Genomic DNA, 13,328 nt, shown 5'->3' with positions numbered 1-13,328 from the left:
TCCTACTAATGACAAGCCTATGGGCAAGAGATTTTTTTTCTCTAGTCATTAGTTTCTTACACAGAGATGAAGTCACCAGTCCCTTCCTGTTCTGGAATTCTGTGGTTTTATCCACAGTCCCAAAGTCCCTTGTAAACACTTGCTTATGCCTAAACTACCCTGGCCCCCAGGAGGGTGACAGAGCCTATTGCTTATCATATGCTTAGTGGTGGAGCATTTATAAATTTGGGCTCCTGTATTTTTTAGAGTTGTTTCCATTTGGAGGAGCCCCTGAGGAAATCAATTTGAAGGGCATGTGCTAAGACATTGCTAGAGATCAGTGAATCATTAAAAAGCAAATTATGATTTTTATGAATTCCATTTTTATGGTGTGAGTTGTAGGGAGGGGTGGCTGTTTGGAGTGCTGTGTTTGTAGGCTGTTCTCACCCTGTAGATTGAGTGTGAAAACCAGGCTTAGAAAAAGTTGCAATACATTTTGGTTGATTTTCATATTTTCTGCCATCTGTGGTGTGTTACTTTCTGCAAACTTTCAAAAACAGCCTCCCTAGTGAAAGGGGAAAAAAATAACCTGACCAGATCTTTTGAGAGATAACTGACATAAAAAGCTCCACATATTATGTAAGATCTTACTGTTGTAATATTTTGGATCAATAAAATATAAATGAATATGTCCTGGATTTGAAAAAGATAAAAGTTTTATATTCTTTTCTAATGATGATATTAATACCAAGATTATTTGACGGTTAATTATATCCAAGGCAACATATTATGCAATTTGCATATATGATTACAAGTAAGTCTCAAAAATTCTATGAATTAGATACATGTATTATTTTCACTATAAAGTTAAGAAATTTGAGACATAAAGAAAATAATTCACTTGCTTAGAATCATATAATCATTAAGTATCAGAGACAAGTTCAAACTGAGATGGAGCATACCCAACATCAATTGTTTTCTTCCTTGGCAATAGAACCCTTTTTTTTTTTTCAATTATTCGCTCTTCTCTGCAAAGCCAAGTGATTCAGGGGAGACCAGTCCTAGCACCAGGCTCAGGATGAGTGTATCCTAATTGACCTAAACCAGTAATTAGTTTCCAATTTCCCAACCAATGAGTTTGGATATGGACATATATTACAATTCTGGCCAATGAGACTAATGGGGGTTCTGCAAAAGATTTCCTCTCCATAGAAAAGGAGTCCTGTGTGTCTGGGGATTGTATCTGTATACCATGCTTGAAAATGATACAACCATCTGGCTACAAGCTTAGAGCTAAACCTAACACTAAAGTTGGCAGCATAGAAAGATGGAGGAAACCTGAGTCCTTGATGATATTGTTGACCTGCTGATTTAAAAAACATAAATCCCTGCTGGAGTCTACCTACCTTTAACTTTCTTGTTAAGAAAAATAATAAAGTCCTCTATAATTTAAGCCCCTTTTGGTTAGGTTTGATGTCACCTGCTATTGAGAGCATCCTTCTAGCCACATAGGTCTGCCTTGCTCCAAAGCCCATGTTCTTTTTTTTTTTTTTTTTTTTTTTCTTGTGGTACGCGGGCCTCTCACTGCTGTGGCCTCTCCCGCTGCGGAGCACAGGCTCCGGACATACAGGCTCAGCGGCCATGACTCACGGGCCCAGCCGCTCCGCGGCATGTGGGATCCCCCCGGACAGGGCACGAACCCGTGTCCCCTGCATCCGCAGGCGGACTCCCAACCACTGCGCCACCAGGGAAGCCCCCAAAGCCCATGTCCTTAATTTCTAATCCTTGTAGGTAGTCACATTATCCTAATAAGAAATCCTAACACAAATGCTTGTTATCTAAGATAGCTACTTAGAATCTATTTTCCCATAAAAAAAGGTAAGAGGTTGATTGACTTTCCAAGGCAGCTCATAAAACATATTGATCCCATGACACAGTTAAACAGCATAGGTGGTTCTTGGGCAAGTATCAGGTACTGGATGTCAGAGACTTAAGTTTTTTCTTATTAAATAAAAGGGTGGGGTTAGGGGGTGGAGTGGGCATCCAGCATCCTGCTCCAGGATCCTAGAAATGTACTGGGGTGTTCCATTTCCCGACTCAGTGTTTGTCTTGGTTTGGAGAATTTCAGGTTGGACTCAGTGTCCCCTTCTCAAAATCTCTTCTGTCTTCCTTTCTGACTCCTCTGGATTAACCTAGGGCATCTTTGGATAATAATAGGAATGGAGACTCTGCTCTGACTCATCACATACTCTTCCATTATCTTGGGCCTTTCCTCCTTCCCTGGGACCTAGATTTTGAAACTCAAATCCAGGAACAGGAGTTTTTCCTTCCCCAGGTTATTCTGTGTCATACACGAGTCAATGAATGAAGCCATGGCTGACTATATGGACAAAGGGCCAGGGTAACAGGAATTTTTTTTTTATTATTATTATTAATTTATATATTTTTGGCTGTGTTGGGTCTTCGTTTCTGTGCGAGGGCTTTCTCTAGTTGTGGCAAGCGGGAGCCACTCTTCATTGCGGTGCGCGGGCCTCTCACTATCGCAGCCTCTCCTGTTGCGGAGCACAGGCTCCAGACGCGCAGGCTCAGTAGTTGTGGCTCACGGGCCCAGTCGCTCCGCGGCATGTGGGATCCTCCCAGACCAGGGCTCGAACCCTTGTGCCCTGCATTAGCAGGCAGATTCTCAACCACTGCGCCACCAGGGAAGCCCCAGGAATTTTTTTTTAATTGTGATATCATCTTTGCACACATGAAGCAGACCTGACTAAAAATGACTTTATTCCTCACCAAACCACTGTAAATATCTTAATATTTTATAACCTCTAAGACCAGAGACTCTCTGCCTATGTTTTTATACATTTATTCACTTATTCAACAAATATTTATGAAGGACACTCTATACATTGATAATTATTTTGCTATTCTGTTTGGCCCTTGTTAACTCCTTCTTGTCATTGCCCCTACTCTTTTAGCTTCATTGGCTTAGAAAGAAATATATTCCTTGTCTTCACTAACACCCGTGTCCTTCAAATATACCCCAGTTCTTCTTAGTAGCCCTTCTCTGCTCCCCACCCCGAGAGTTTGACACTTCTGTATTGCATGGTGACTATAGTTAATAATACTACAATGCCTTTTTAAGAGTTGCTAAGAGTAGATCTTAAAAATTGAGAAATTGACTCTTCTATTTTTCAGTTAAGTAACATACAGATCATTCTTATTCATGAAATGAGTATAAAAGATTCACTAATTAAGATACTTTTACTGAGATTCTTCTGCCAATCCCTTCCTGTATTGTTCACCAGCACTATCTCTGACAGTGAAACAACGGGCAAATGGAAATAAGCAGTACTGCTAAGTCCACATTATAGAAAAGGATTAAACCTTACTTTCTTGGCAGAGCTCTTCCATTAATTGACATGTCATGAATGGGTGAGAGCAGTTCTCAAAGTGTTCACAAGAATCACCTGGAGGGCTTGTTAATTCAGCAGGTCTGGAGTAGTGCCCTTGAAGTTCCAGTTCTAACAAGTTCCCAGTTGCTGCTGATTCTGCCGGTCCAGGGACCACACTTATAGAGGATGTCAAAATGAGGCTACAAAAGGAGAGATGTACAGAGAATGTTAGAAACTTAATGGTTAGAATTTTAAGGTCTTATCAAAGGAGTGTGGCCCAAATATTGCCCCAAGTTGTATGTGAAATGACCTTGGGAGCTGAAATGCCTCCCCGAGTCAGGAAACTTCACCACGTACTAGGAGCAAAAAGCAAGGGGCACTGGAAATTAGCAGCGCCTCAAGCAGCAACTCTTGGGCACAGAAGAGGGAGCCCTATCCTTTAGTCCATGATGTGATCACCTCTCCCAGATCTGGGAAGCCATAGCCCTTAAGCTTCATCTCTGGGCTGCAGCCCCAAACTTCTTCTTCAGCCTGCAACTCAGTGATCCTTGGAACAACACTTACTTAGATGGAGCCTAGAATACCCTCCTCTATGTCTCATTCCCTTGATTAGAAGAGACAAAATATCATTCCTGAAAAGTAGGGCAGGGAGAAGATGGTAGATATTGTATTGATAGTATTGTCATAAAATATAAATGTACCATTTTAACAATTTTCAGTGTACAATCCAGTGGAATTAAGTACATTATTTACAGTGTTGTACCACCATCCCACTATCCATTTCCACAAACTTTTCATTATCCCAAACAGAAACTCTGTACCCATTAAACAATAACTCCCAGTCCCCCCCTCCCCTCAGCCCCTGGTAACCTCTATTCTACTTTCTGTCTCTATGAGTTTTCCTATTCTACTCAGTAAAATTTTAAAGTAGGTAAAAAATATTTTTGGATGTTCCTCCCACTGCCTCCTCACAACCCATAGAATGCCTAAGTTGTTCTTTGGCTCCCCCAAGTCCACTTTGACCAATTTCTTCCCGTAATGTCTGAAACACTTCCATCCCCAGACACCTTCCTTTTACTATACCTCAGAAATAGCAGATCTGCTTAGACTAATTCATATGGATGTGTAAATGGCTGGGAGTTTACTGGAGCTTGCTTTGTGTCAGACACTGTTATAAATGCTTTCTGTGCATTTACCCATTTCATCCTCCAACTCCACCACTAGGGGACTATTATTATCATCTCTATTTTATTGACAAAGAAACTGAGATTCAGACAGAAGAAATATTTTTTCCAAGACCACACAACTAATAGGTGATGAAGCCAGGATTCAAACTCCTGAGGCAGTTCTCCTAACCACAGAGGATGCTTACTAATCAAAAAAAAAAAAATCGATAATTAGTGGAATGTCAGGCTTTGAGCCTAAAGGAATATTTTCAAAGATATTTTCGAGCCAAAAGGACTTCCTGGTGGGAAGCCAAGAGCCATTAGAGAGGCCTAGGGCAGTTTCTGCTTCACCCGTTCCCTCCACTTCCATCTCCAAACTGACTCCCAAAATCTTGATGCTAACTCTCTGAGATCCTAACCCCTTCTCAGAGCCCTCCCCCAACATTTCTTGGACCTTCCTGCCTGTCGTGGGGGATGACCCTCCTCTGCTGGACCTCTGCTTCCTCGGCTGGATACAGAAGAGGTTTAGAGCTCTCTGTAGGCATTAGCTTGGAGAAAGCCACATCTAACTTTAACACTCTCCTTTGTCAACTTCATTTTGGCCAAATTTGCCTCTTGGAATTGAGCTGAGGTCAGCATAACTGACTTATCTACCCAAATGTTCAGTCTTCAGTCACTCAGATATAATACTCATCTTCTCATAGTTAAAAAGAAAAAGATTAATAAAACCAAAGGAAATATTGAACAAAAGCTATCAGGTAGGCAGAAAAAGAAAACTGCCCCCCCAAAAAAACACAAAGAAACAAAAAACTGTTGAAATAAATCTGTGAGCCTGCCATTTTATGTCTGTTTTGAAACAAGGCAAATAATAAATAATAAATAAATAAACGTGCATGGGTGGTGGCCTGGAAAAATTAATTCAAATGTATTTAGTACTCAGGAAGTAGGTTACTGACAAGTTGATAAGGTTTTTCAAATGTATTACCTCTTTCCATCCTGACATTTAATTTATTGCACTTCAAAGTACTGTGAAATTCTACCATCCAGATACATTTCTCTCTGAGAAAATGATTCAACATACCAATCATGGAAAATAAATTTAAGCTTCCTCCAACCAAAACTCTGGTGGACCAAACTCCTTTAAGATCAATTATTTTTAACCCTGAATTTCAAGGTAGAGATGGGATGGAGAATAATGATTACTGATATTTTTTATTGTTTGAATGTGAAGGTAGTCTGGGCACTTAGTAAGCAAAACACACATTTGAGGTGAGGGATAGCTCAGCAGTTAAAAACTCAGACCCTGAAATCAGAGAGACTTGAGATCAAAAAACGGCATGGCCACTTCTGGTTATATGATTTGAGCAAATCACTTAGGGTATCTGTGCCTCAGTTTATTCATCACTAAAGTAGGGGTACTGATAATAATTGTGTCTTCCACATAGTGAGGAAGGAATGAAGTAAAGCTTGGAAGATTAAATGAAGTAAACCTTGGCTCCTTGCCTGGTTTGTAGTAGGTAAGCATCCCATATCCTGGGCACTAAGACCCCAGAGTTCTCTACCCAAAGGTCTCCTAGCCTGTCTCCTAAGTCTTCATAGGTCTCCTCCTTAGGTCCTTCCTCCTGAGGAGGCCCAGGACACTGTTGGGGTGTGCACCCCTCCACCCCTAAAGAGTGGCCAAGAAGCAGCTGCTTTCAAGGCTGGATGGGTTGATGGAGATTGTACTGGGGCCATGGCATCCACCTGCTCATATAGTGACGGCCTGAGCAGGAGGCAGGCAGGTGCAGAGAGCCAGCCATAGCCCACTGGCCCAGCCCTGTCACACAAAGAGCTGAGAATTCGCAATTCCAATACAACTTGTCAGACTTTTATGAAACATTAAAAGGTAGAAGGATAGAACAAATATCATGTTTGTTCACTTGATATATAACTTTTAAATATTTAATGTGGTATTTCGGAGAAATGTGCTCCTACCCTGAGCCCAGCAGTTATTAGAGGCAGAGTTGAATGAGTTAGTTTCTTGTTGAAGTGTGTTCCTTTATAAGAATAATAAAGCAGAAAATTTCAAACTTGAGAAGCCAGTTTCCAGCAGTTATGCATCCGGCAGATGAATTTTAGTACTAAATGGGTGTAAATGTGGGCACCGATTGCCTGGAAATAACTGTGTGGGTACACGAGTGTAACCATTTTCCAAGAGTCTACTGTGGACAGAAATATTCTCACTGATACCACTGTAAGAGTCAAAATCCCATGACCTCTCCTTCTGTGGCCGCCTCTTTCTTTATTCCCTTTTCCTACAAACTTTCTAGTTCAAAATATAAGCCCTTTGGGAGTTGTGTCATCTGATTTCAAGAGAAAATTTGGAGTATAAATAGTTCCCAAAGATCAGTACAGCGCTGATTGGATGCAGGGTCAGTTTTCACAGCTTGCCGGCCCCCCATCGACCCACAGCTTACGTTTAGGGACCCCTTACTTTCTGCTTTATTGACTCGGTTGGGACTAAAAAAAAAGTTGCATCAAACACCAGTTGAAGCATTTTTCAGAGGTCCATAGTGTTAACATTTTACACATATACTCCTATCGTTCTTTTCTGTATAGTGCATTTTAAGAATTCCTAAGGAAAATGTACCAATGATTTTTTTTCATGTTGTAAGTTTCTTAAACACAAAGTCTTCATTTTTAAGAGCCCTCACGGAGTAAGCAATTCTGCTCACCCTGCCATCCAACCCTAGGATGAAGAGCAACTGAGCTGTTGGATGTTTTGGAAGTAAGATTCATTATAGTATTTGAGATCTCATTTTATCAAGCTACTTGCACAAATTTATGTCAAAAATGAAATGAAGGCAGAATGTAGTCACATGTTTTACATGTGACATAATCTTATATAAGTATTTAGATATCTTCACATCTTAGATAAATGTATAGAAAAATTGCTTCTGATAATTCTCTAACAAAAGCCCAGGATTACTATTTGATATTATACTATAGTTTTCATTCCTGCCCTATCTAGCATGGTCAAATGAAATCTGAAGAGCTCCTTGTGGTGCTCAGAAGAAGAAACAGTATACAGGGCAGGTGCCAGGGAAAGGGAAAATAAATAAGGGAGAGAGAGGAGAAATATGTGCCATTAGGTGTGTTGGATTATTTTTTAAATTCATTTAAATTTAAGTTTTATCTACCTGCCTTTCAACTTTCTTCTATCCAAACTTGAAAAATTATCTTAAATAGTTTGATACAAATTATTTGTGTCTTTATTAGGAATTTCTTACCATACTCTACTTGATAGATAAGCCTAAAAGAGTTAGTTCTGATAACTGATACTTAACAGAGATACTGAGGTCCTTGGCTGAAGGCATGTAAGCAGCGCATACAATTTTTAAAATGTTTCTTTCCTGGGCCATTAATTCAAAATACTATTAGAAATGTTTAATATCTTTTCTTTTTTTACATTTTTTTATTGAAGTATAGTTGATACACAATGTTGTTTTAGTTTCAGGTGTACAGCAAAGTGATTCAGTAATACATACATATATATCTTTTTTTTTTCAGATTCTTTTCCCTTATAGGTTCTTTTATATAGCTGAGTAATATTCCATTGTATAAATATACCACATCTTTTTTATCCATTCATCTGTTGATAGACACTTAGGTTGTTTCCATGTCTTGGCTGTTGTAAACAGTGCTGTAATGAACATTGGGGTGTAGGTATCTTTTCAAATTACAGTTTTCTCCAGATATATGCCCTAGAGTGGGATTGCAGGATCATATGGTAGCTCTATTTTTAGTTTTTTAAAAAACCTCCATACTGTTCTGAATAGTGGCTGCATCAATTTACATTCCCACCAACAGTGTAGGAGTGTTCCTTTTTCTCCACACCTTCTCCAGCATTTATAATTTGCAGACTTTTTGATGGTAGCCATTCTGACCGATGTGAGCTGATACCTCACTGTAGTTTTGATTTGCATTTCTCTAATAATTAGTAATGTTGAGTATCTTTTCATGTGCCTTTTGGCCATCTGTATGCCTTCTTTGGGGAAATGTCTATTTAGATCTTCTGCCCAGTTTTTGATTGTTTTGTTTTGTTTTGCTTTTTATTGAGCTGTATATGCTGTTTGTATATCTTGGAGATTAATCCCTTGTCAGTCACATCATTTGCAAATATTTTCTCCCATTCTGTAGGTTGTCTTTTTGTTTTGTTTATGGTTTCCTTTGCCGTGCAAAACTTTTAAGTTTAATTAGGTCCCATTTGTTTGTGTGTGTTCTTATTTCCATACTCTAGGAGATGAAGACAAAAAGATATTGCTGTAATTTATGTCAAAAAGTGTTCTGCCTGTGTTTTCCTCTAGGAGTTTTATAGTATCCAGTCTTACATTTAAGTCTTTAATCCAGAAAAATGTCTAATATCTTTTCCATGTCAAATATACATTTCCCTATAATTTGCCTCAAAAACTGTAAAGAAATTGTTCAAGGGCAAATTAACCTAAAGGCAATGAAGAGATGATTGACAATAGTGAACTACTCCCAGGATGCTTCTGCTCTTATCAATCAAACAATATGGGACTCTAAAAGACTAAAATTTCTTATACCATCTCCATTCTCACTCCACTCCTCAAAGATGGTCACTTGTAAAAGTTTAGTGTAAATATTTCTAGATGTTGATCCCCCCAATCTGTGCCGTGCGCTGTTGCACATGCTGGTGATATAACAGTGCACAAGAACAGACCGACTCTCTGATCTCGAGGTCTTTACAGTCTAGTGGATAAATCATAAAATGAATGAACAAACTAATAAACATATGGTGTGACATCAGCAGTGGTAAGTGCTAAGAAGAAGTCTAGAGAAGGATAAAGAGAATAAAAGTGTTTACTCTTTGAGTAGGGGGGTCAAGGAAACCCTTTCTACCTAAATGCAGTGAGGAAATGATCCACACATCTTGAAAAAGAGATTCTAAGCAGAGGGAATGGCAAGTGCAAAGACCCTGAGCAGAAGCAAGCTTGGCAGGTTTGAGTATACCAAGGAGGCTGGCATTGCTGAAGCAAAATGAATAAGGTGGAAAATGTTAAAAGATAAAGGTAGAGACATAGCTTGTGGTGAGCTACATAGGACTGTATGAATTAGGCATTGACATGGTCTGACTTATACTTTAAAGGAGGCTGACACTGGCTGGAAATTCTGACAGCAGTAAATGTTGCAATCTTGAGTCTGAAAGTAGTCTGGAGGCAGGATTCCTTCTTTGGGGGAGCTCCGCCTTACCACTTAAGGCCTTTAACTGATTGGATCAGGCCCCCTCACATTATGGAGGGTAGTCTGCTGTACTCAGTCTATTGATTTAAATGTTAATTACATCTAAAATATACCTTCACAGCAACATCTAGACAGGTGTTTGATCAGACAACTAAGCCTCATAACCTAGCCATGTGAACATATAAAATTAACCATCACAGAGGTATTTTTTGCTTTTTCAAGATTTCCTTTTTTAGTTATATAATAGAATATTTCATGCTTTTCTCTATGTACTCTCCTCCTTTATTTCTATATTCATTAATTAATCTACATCACTCTTTTTTCCCTGAAACTATATCTTATTTCATTTTCAATAAATGACATCATGCATCATGACTAAGGGATTGCCAGACTCCTGGGTACCACATCCCTATATGAACTCTCATTTCCATATGCTGATTTTGTCATATTTGATGATCTGTCAAGGATAATTTATGATTTTAGGACATATAGCCCTAAAGTCATCCACATCAGATTTGCAAAGGAGCAATTGGCAACCATTACTATGTGTCTGTCATTCTACTTAGAGTAGCTAAGAAAACAAGACAGCAGTAGAATTCCTGGAGCATGGTGACATCACAGGATTACAGTACAATGATTCCCATTCCATCTGTCCTGCTCTGTGGTTTTATTTGATCACTGCATAAGGAATAATAGAAATGGCATAAGCCCTGAAATTTTCAAACCATGTACTGTAGTGACTTGCTGTAATTGGCTAAGGAATCTAATTTTAAATGGTCAAAAGGAGAAAAAAAATATTTTGCTTTGAATTACGATGTCCATGTGTTAAGTATAAACTAAAATCATCCAAACGTAAGAGCCAAATGAGAATTAAATATGATTTAGGGTAAGTATTAATCAATATTTTTTGATATCTTTATTGGAGTATAATTGCTTTGCAATGCTGTGTTAGTTTCTGCTGTACAACAAACAAAGTGAATCAGCTATATGTATTCATATATCCCCATATCCCCTCCCTCTTGCTTCTCCCTCCCACCCTCCCTATCCTGCCCCTCTAGTTGGACACAAATCACTGAGCTGATCTCCCTGTGCTATGCAACAGCTTCCCACTAGCCATCATTTTACATTTGGTAGTGTATATATGTCAATGCTACTCTCTCACTTCGTCCCAGCTTCAATATTAACTTCCAACTATGTCTTTTTTATCTTCATATGTATACATATAATTTTATAACTCCAGCACTTAAGTTGTGTATATTTTTTCATAAGGCATTTCATAAATGCATTCACACTTATTTAATACTATGAAAAATAAATATTGGCAAATGACTGACATCAATATACTTATAAACAGTAGCATATAGAGGAAGTCATATTATCTTTTGAGTCTCTTTTTGGTAGTTTTTGCTCTCTGGAGATGATGTGTGACTTGTTATGAAGGCTGTAGCACTCGCTGTCATCTCTGGCTACCTTCCTTCCATTGGCTCATAATCCTTAGGCCTCACTCTGTGCAAAGAAATTTACTAGCACGAATGGAACCCAAAGGTCAAAGCTAAAGTGCGCCAAAAATAGCTCTGAGTTATTAAATTGGTGCACCAACAAGGAAAATACCTAGTCAGGCAAAGGGCAGAGCTGACCTGTATTCTTCCCGAAGGCAAAGCTCAATTACTCTGTAAAGTCCCTTTTGTATTTTGTGGGGAGCCTTTCACACTATCTTTCCAGTTCAGACCTTTAGGAAGTTCTAGATCACTGGAGCTGCCCAGCCTTAATGCAGCTATTGTTACTGGTCAGTCCTGTCCACATCATCTACCTGGAGCTTATACTGGAGAGTGGCAGGGCAGTGCTTTCAGCTCCTCGTCACTTCCTCCTTACACAGCTGATTTCCTCAGCCAACAGTTCTAAGCCCATCAGATCTCCACCCTCAAGACATCATTTGCTTTAACTTTTCCAAACCTGACACTGGCTAAATCACCTAAAATTAGCTTTCAAAATAATCCACTTGTTTTCATCTTTCTTTTTCAAGTTATTATTTTCCTAAAATTTAGGGATACCCATCAAATAAAATAACACATGTGAATGACTTCTGTAAACTCCAAGGCCTTATTCAAATAGCATGTACTTTCTGTACTCAATATACACAAGCTTATTAAATATAAGACAACTTTTATAGCTTCGACTCCCCTTTTTCTTCCCACTCCAATTGCTTCCTTTAATAGACCTCTGTTTACAAACTCTCTTCCCTATCTTATATTAGTTTCATTCATTATTGGAATAATATATTATTATATATTAATATATTATAAAAATATTAATACAGTCGATATCTCCAGACTGATATCATTGTACTTAAATGTTTGGGAATGCTCAAATGTTCAAGTCCATTAAGTGTTTGCCCTCAGAAGATGACCAATTTGAGAAATTCAGAGATTTCAAAATGTTAACCCAATCTTTTTTTTTTTTTTTTTTTTTTTTGCGGTACGCGGGCCTCTCACTGCCGTGGCCCCTCCCGTTGTGGAGCACAGGCTCCGGATGCACAGGCTCAGCGGCCATGGCTCACGGGCCCAGCCGCTCCGCGGCATGTGGGATCTTCCCGGACCGGGGCACGAACCTGTGTCCCCTGCATCGGCAGGCGGACTCTCAACCACTGCACCACCAGGGAAGCCCCAAACCCAATCATTTTTTAGGACAGTTCATATTAAAAGATGATCAGAGAGTGACTTGCTATACTTTAAATCCTATTGCCATGCTTGTTTTGTTATTAGTTTTTCTTCACTTTTTCCTAAAGTTTAACCACTATAAATTTTTGTAGAAGACTGCTGGATACTGATGATGAGCTCAGTGACATTCAGTCAGATTCGGTCCCATCGGAAGTCCGGGACTGGTTGGCTTCTACCTTTACACGGAAAATGGGGATGATGAAAAAGAAATCTGAGGAAAAACCAAGATTTCGGAGCATTGTGCATGCTGTTCAAGCTGGAATTTTTGTGGAAAGGTAAGTGAAGTTGTTGGTATCTCAAGACAAAATTTAAAAGGCAGCAAATATACTTACTATGTCAAAGTTATGAGAGTCCTGTATTGTATTTATTGAGGAAAACTGTAATCATAAGTATAACTGGAATGAACAGATTTAGGACTTTATGATGAATTTACCTATAACAAAAATATCTTGTCCTGGATTTATTATTTTCATTTATTTTTAAATTGACATAAAAACTAAAAGCAAAGACTTTTGAATGACCGTTCTCCTCAAATGAACTTTTGTGAATAACTGTTTATAATACATTTACAAACACATTTATATGCTTTACACCTAATAATACATTTATATGCTTTACACCTAATTTTACCCAAATACAATGTAACACCCAATAAAATAAGTTCTATAATACATACCAAAATCAAGCAGGCCTTTTCTTGGCACTAAAAAGAAAAGACCATTCTCTTACCATTGTGGAAGAAAGCTCTCTCATGTCCACTTTCCTTGAAGAGCTTTTCAATCTTTCTGTCACTGAAGCATTTCTGTCACTTGCTGGCCCCTAGAAACACCAGA

The 13,328-nt window shown here is 38.8% G+C and overlaps 1 protein-coding gene across 7 annotated transcripts in view; it reads left to right on the top strand.

Annotated features, from left to right (window-relative positions):
* The window catches only part of PDE1A (phosphodiesterase 1A), a 351,645-nt gene that overhangs the window by 239,358 nt on the left and 98,959 nt on the right, over nt 1–13,328 (top strand). For all 7 annotated transcript variants that reach the window (XM_082631382.1, XM_082631377.1, XM_082631380.1 and 4 more), the window contains one exon: nt 12,588–12,770. In XM_082631382.1, coding sequence (XP_082487508.1) covers nt 12,588–12,770 — 183 coding nt within the window. The remainder of the gene's footprint in view (nt 1–12,587; nt 12,771–13,328) is intronic.

Source organism: Mesoplodon mirus (genome assembly GCF_964341445.2).
Source record: "Mesoplodon mirus genome assembly, chromosome: 8".
Taxonomy (NCBI): Eukaryota; Metazoa; Chordata; class Mammalia; order Artiodactyla; family Ziphiidae; genus Mesoplodon; species Mesoplodon mirus.
The sequence above is the reverse complement of the archived record's forward strand: the minus strand, read 5'-3'. Positions and strand labels throughout refer to the sequence as shown.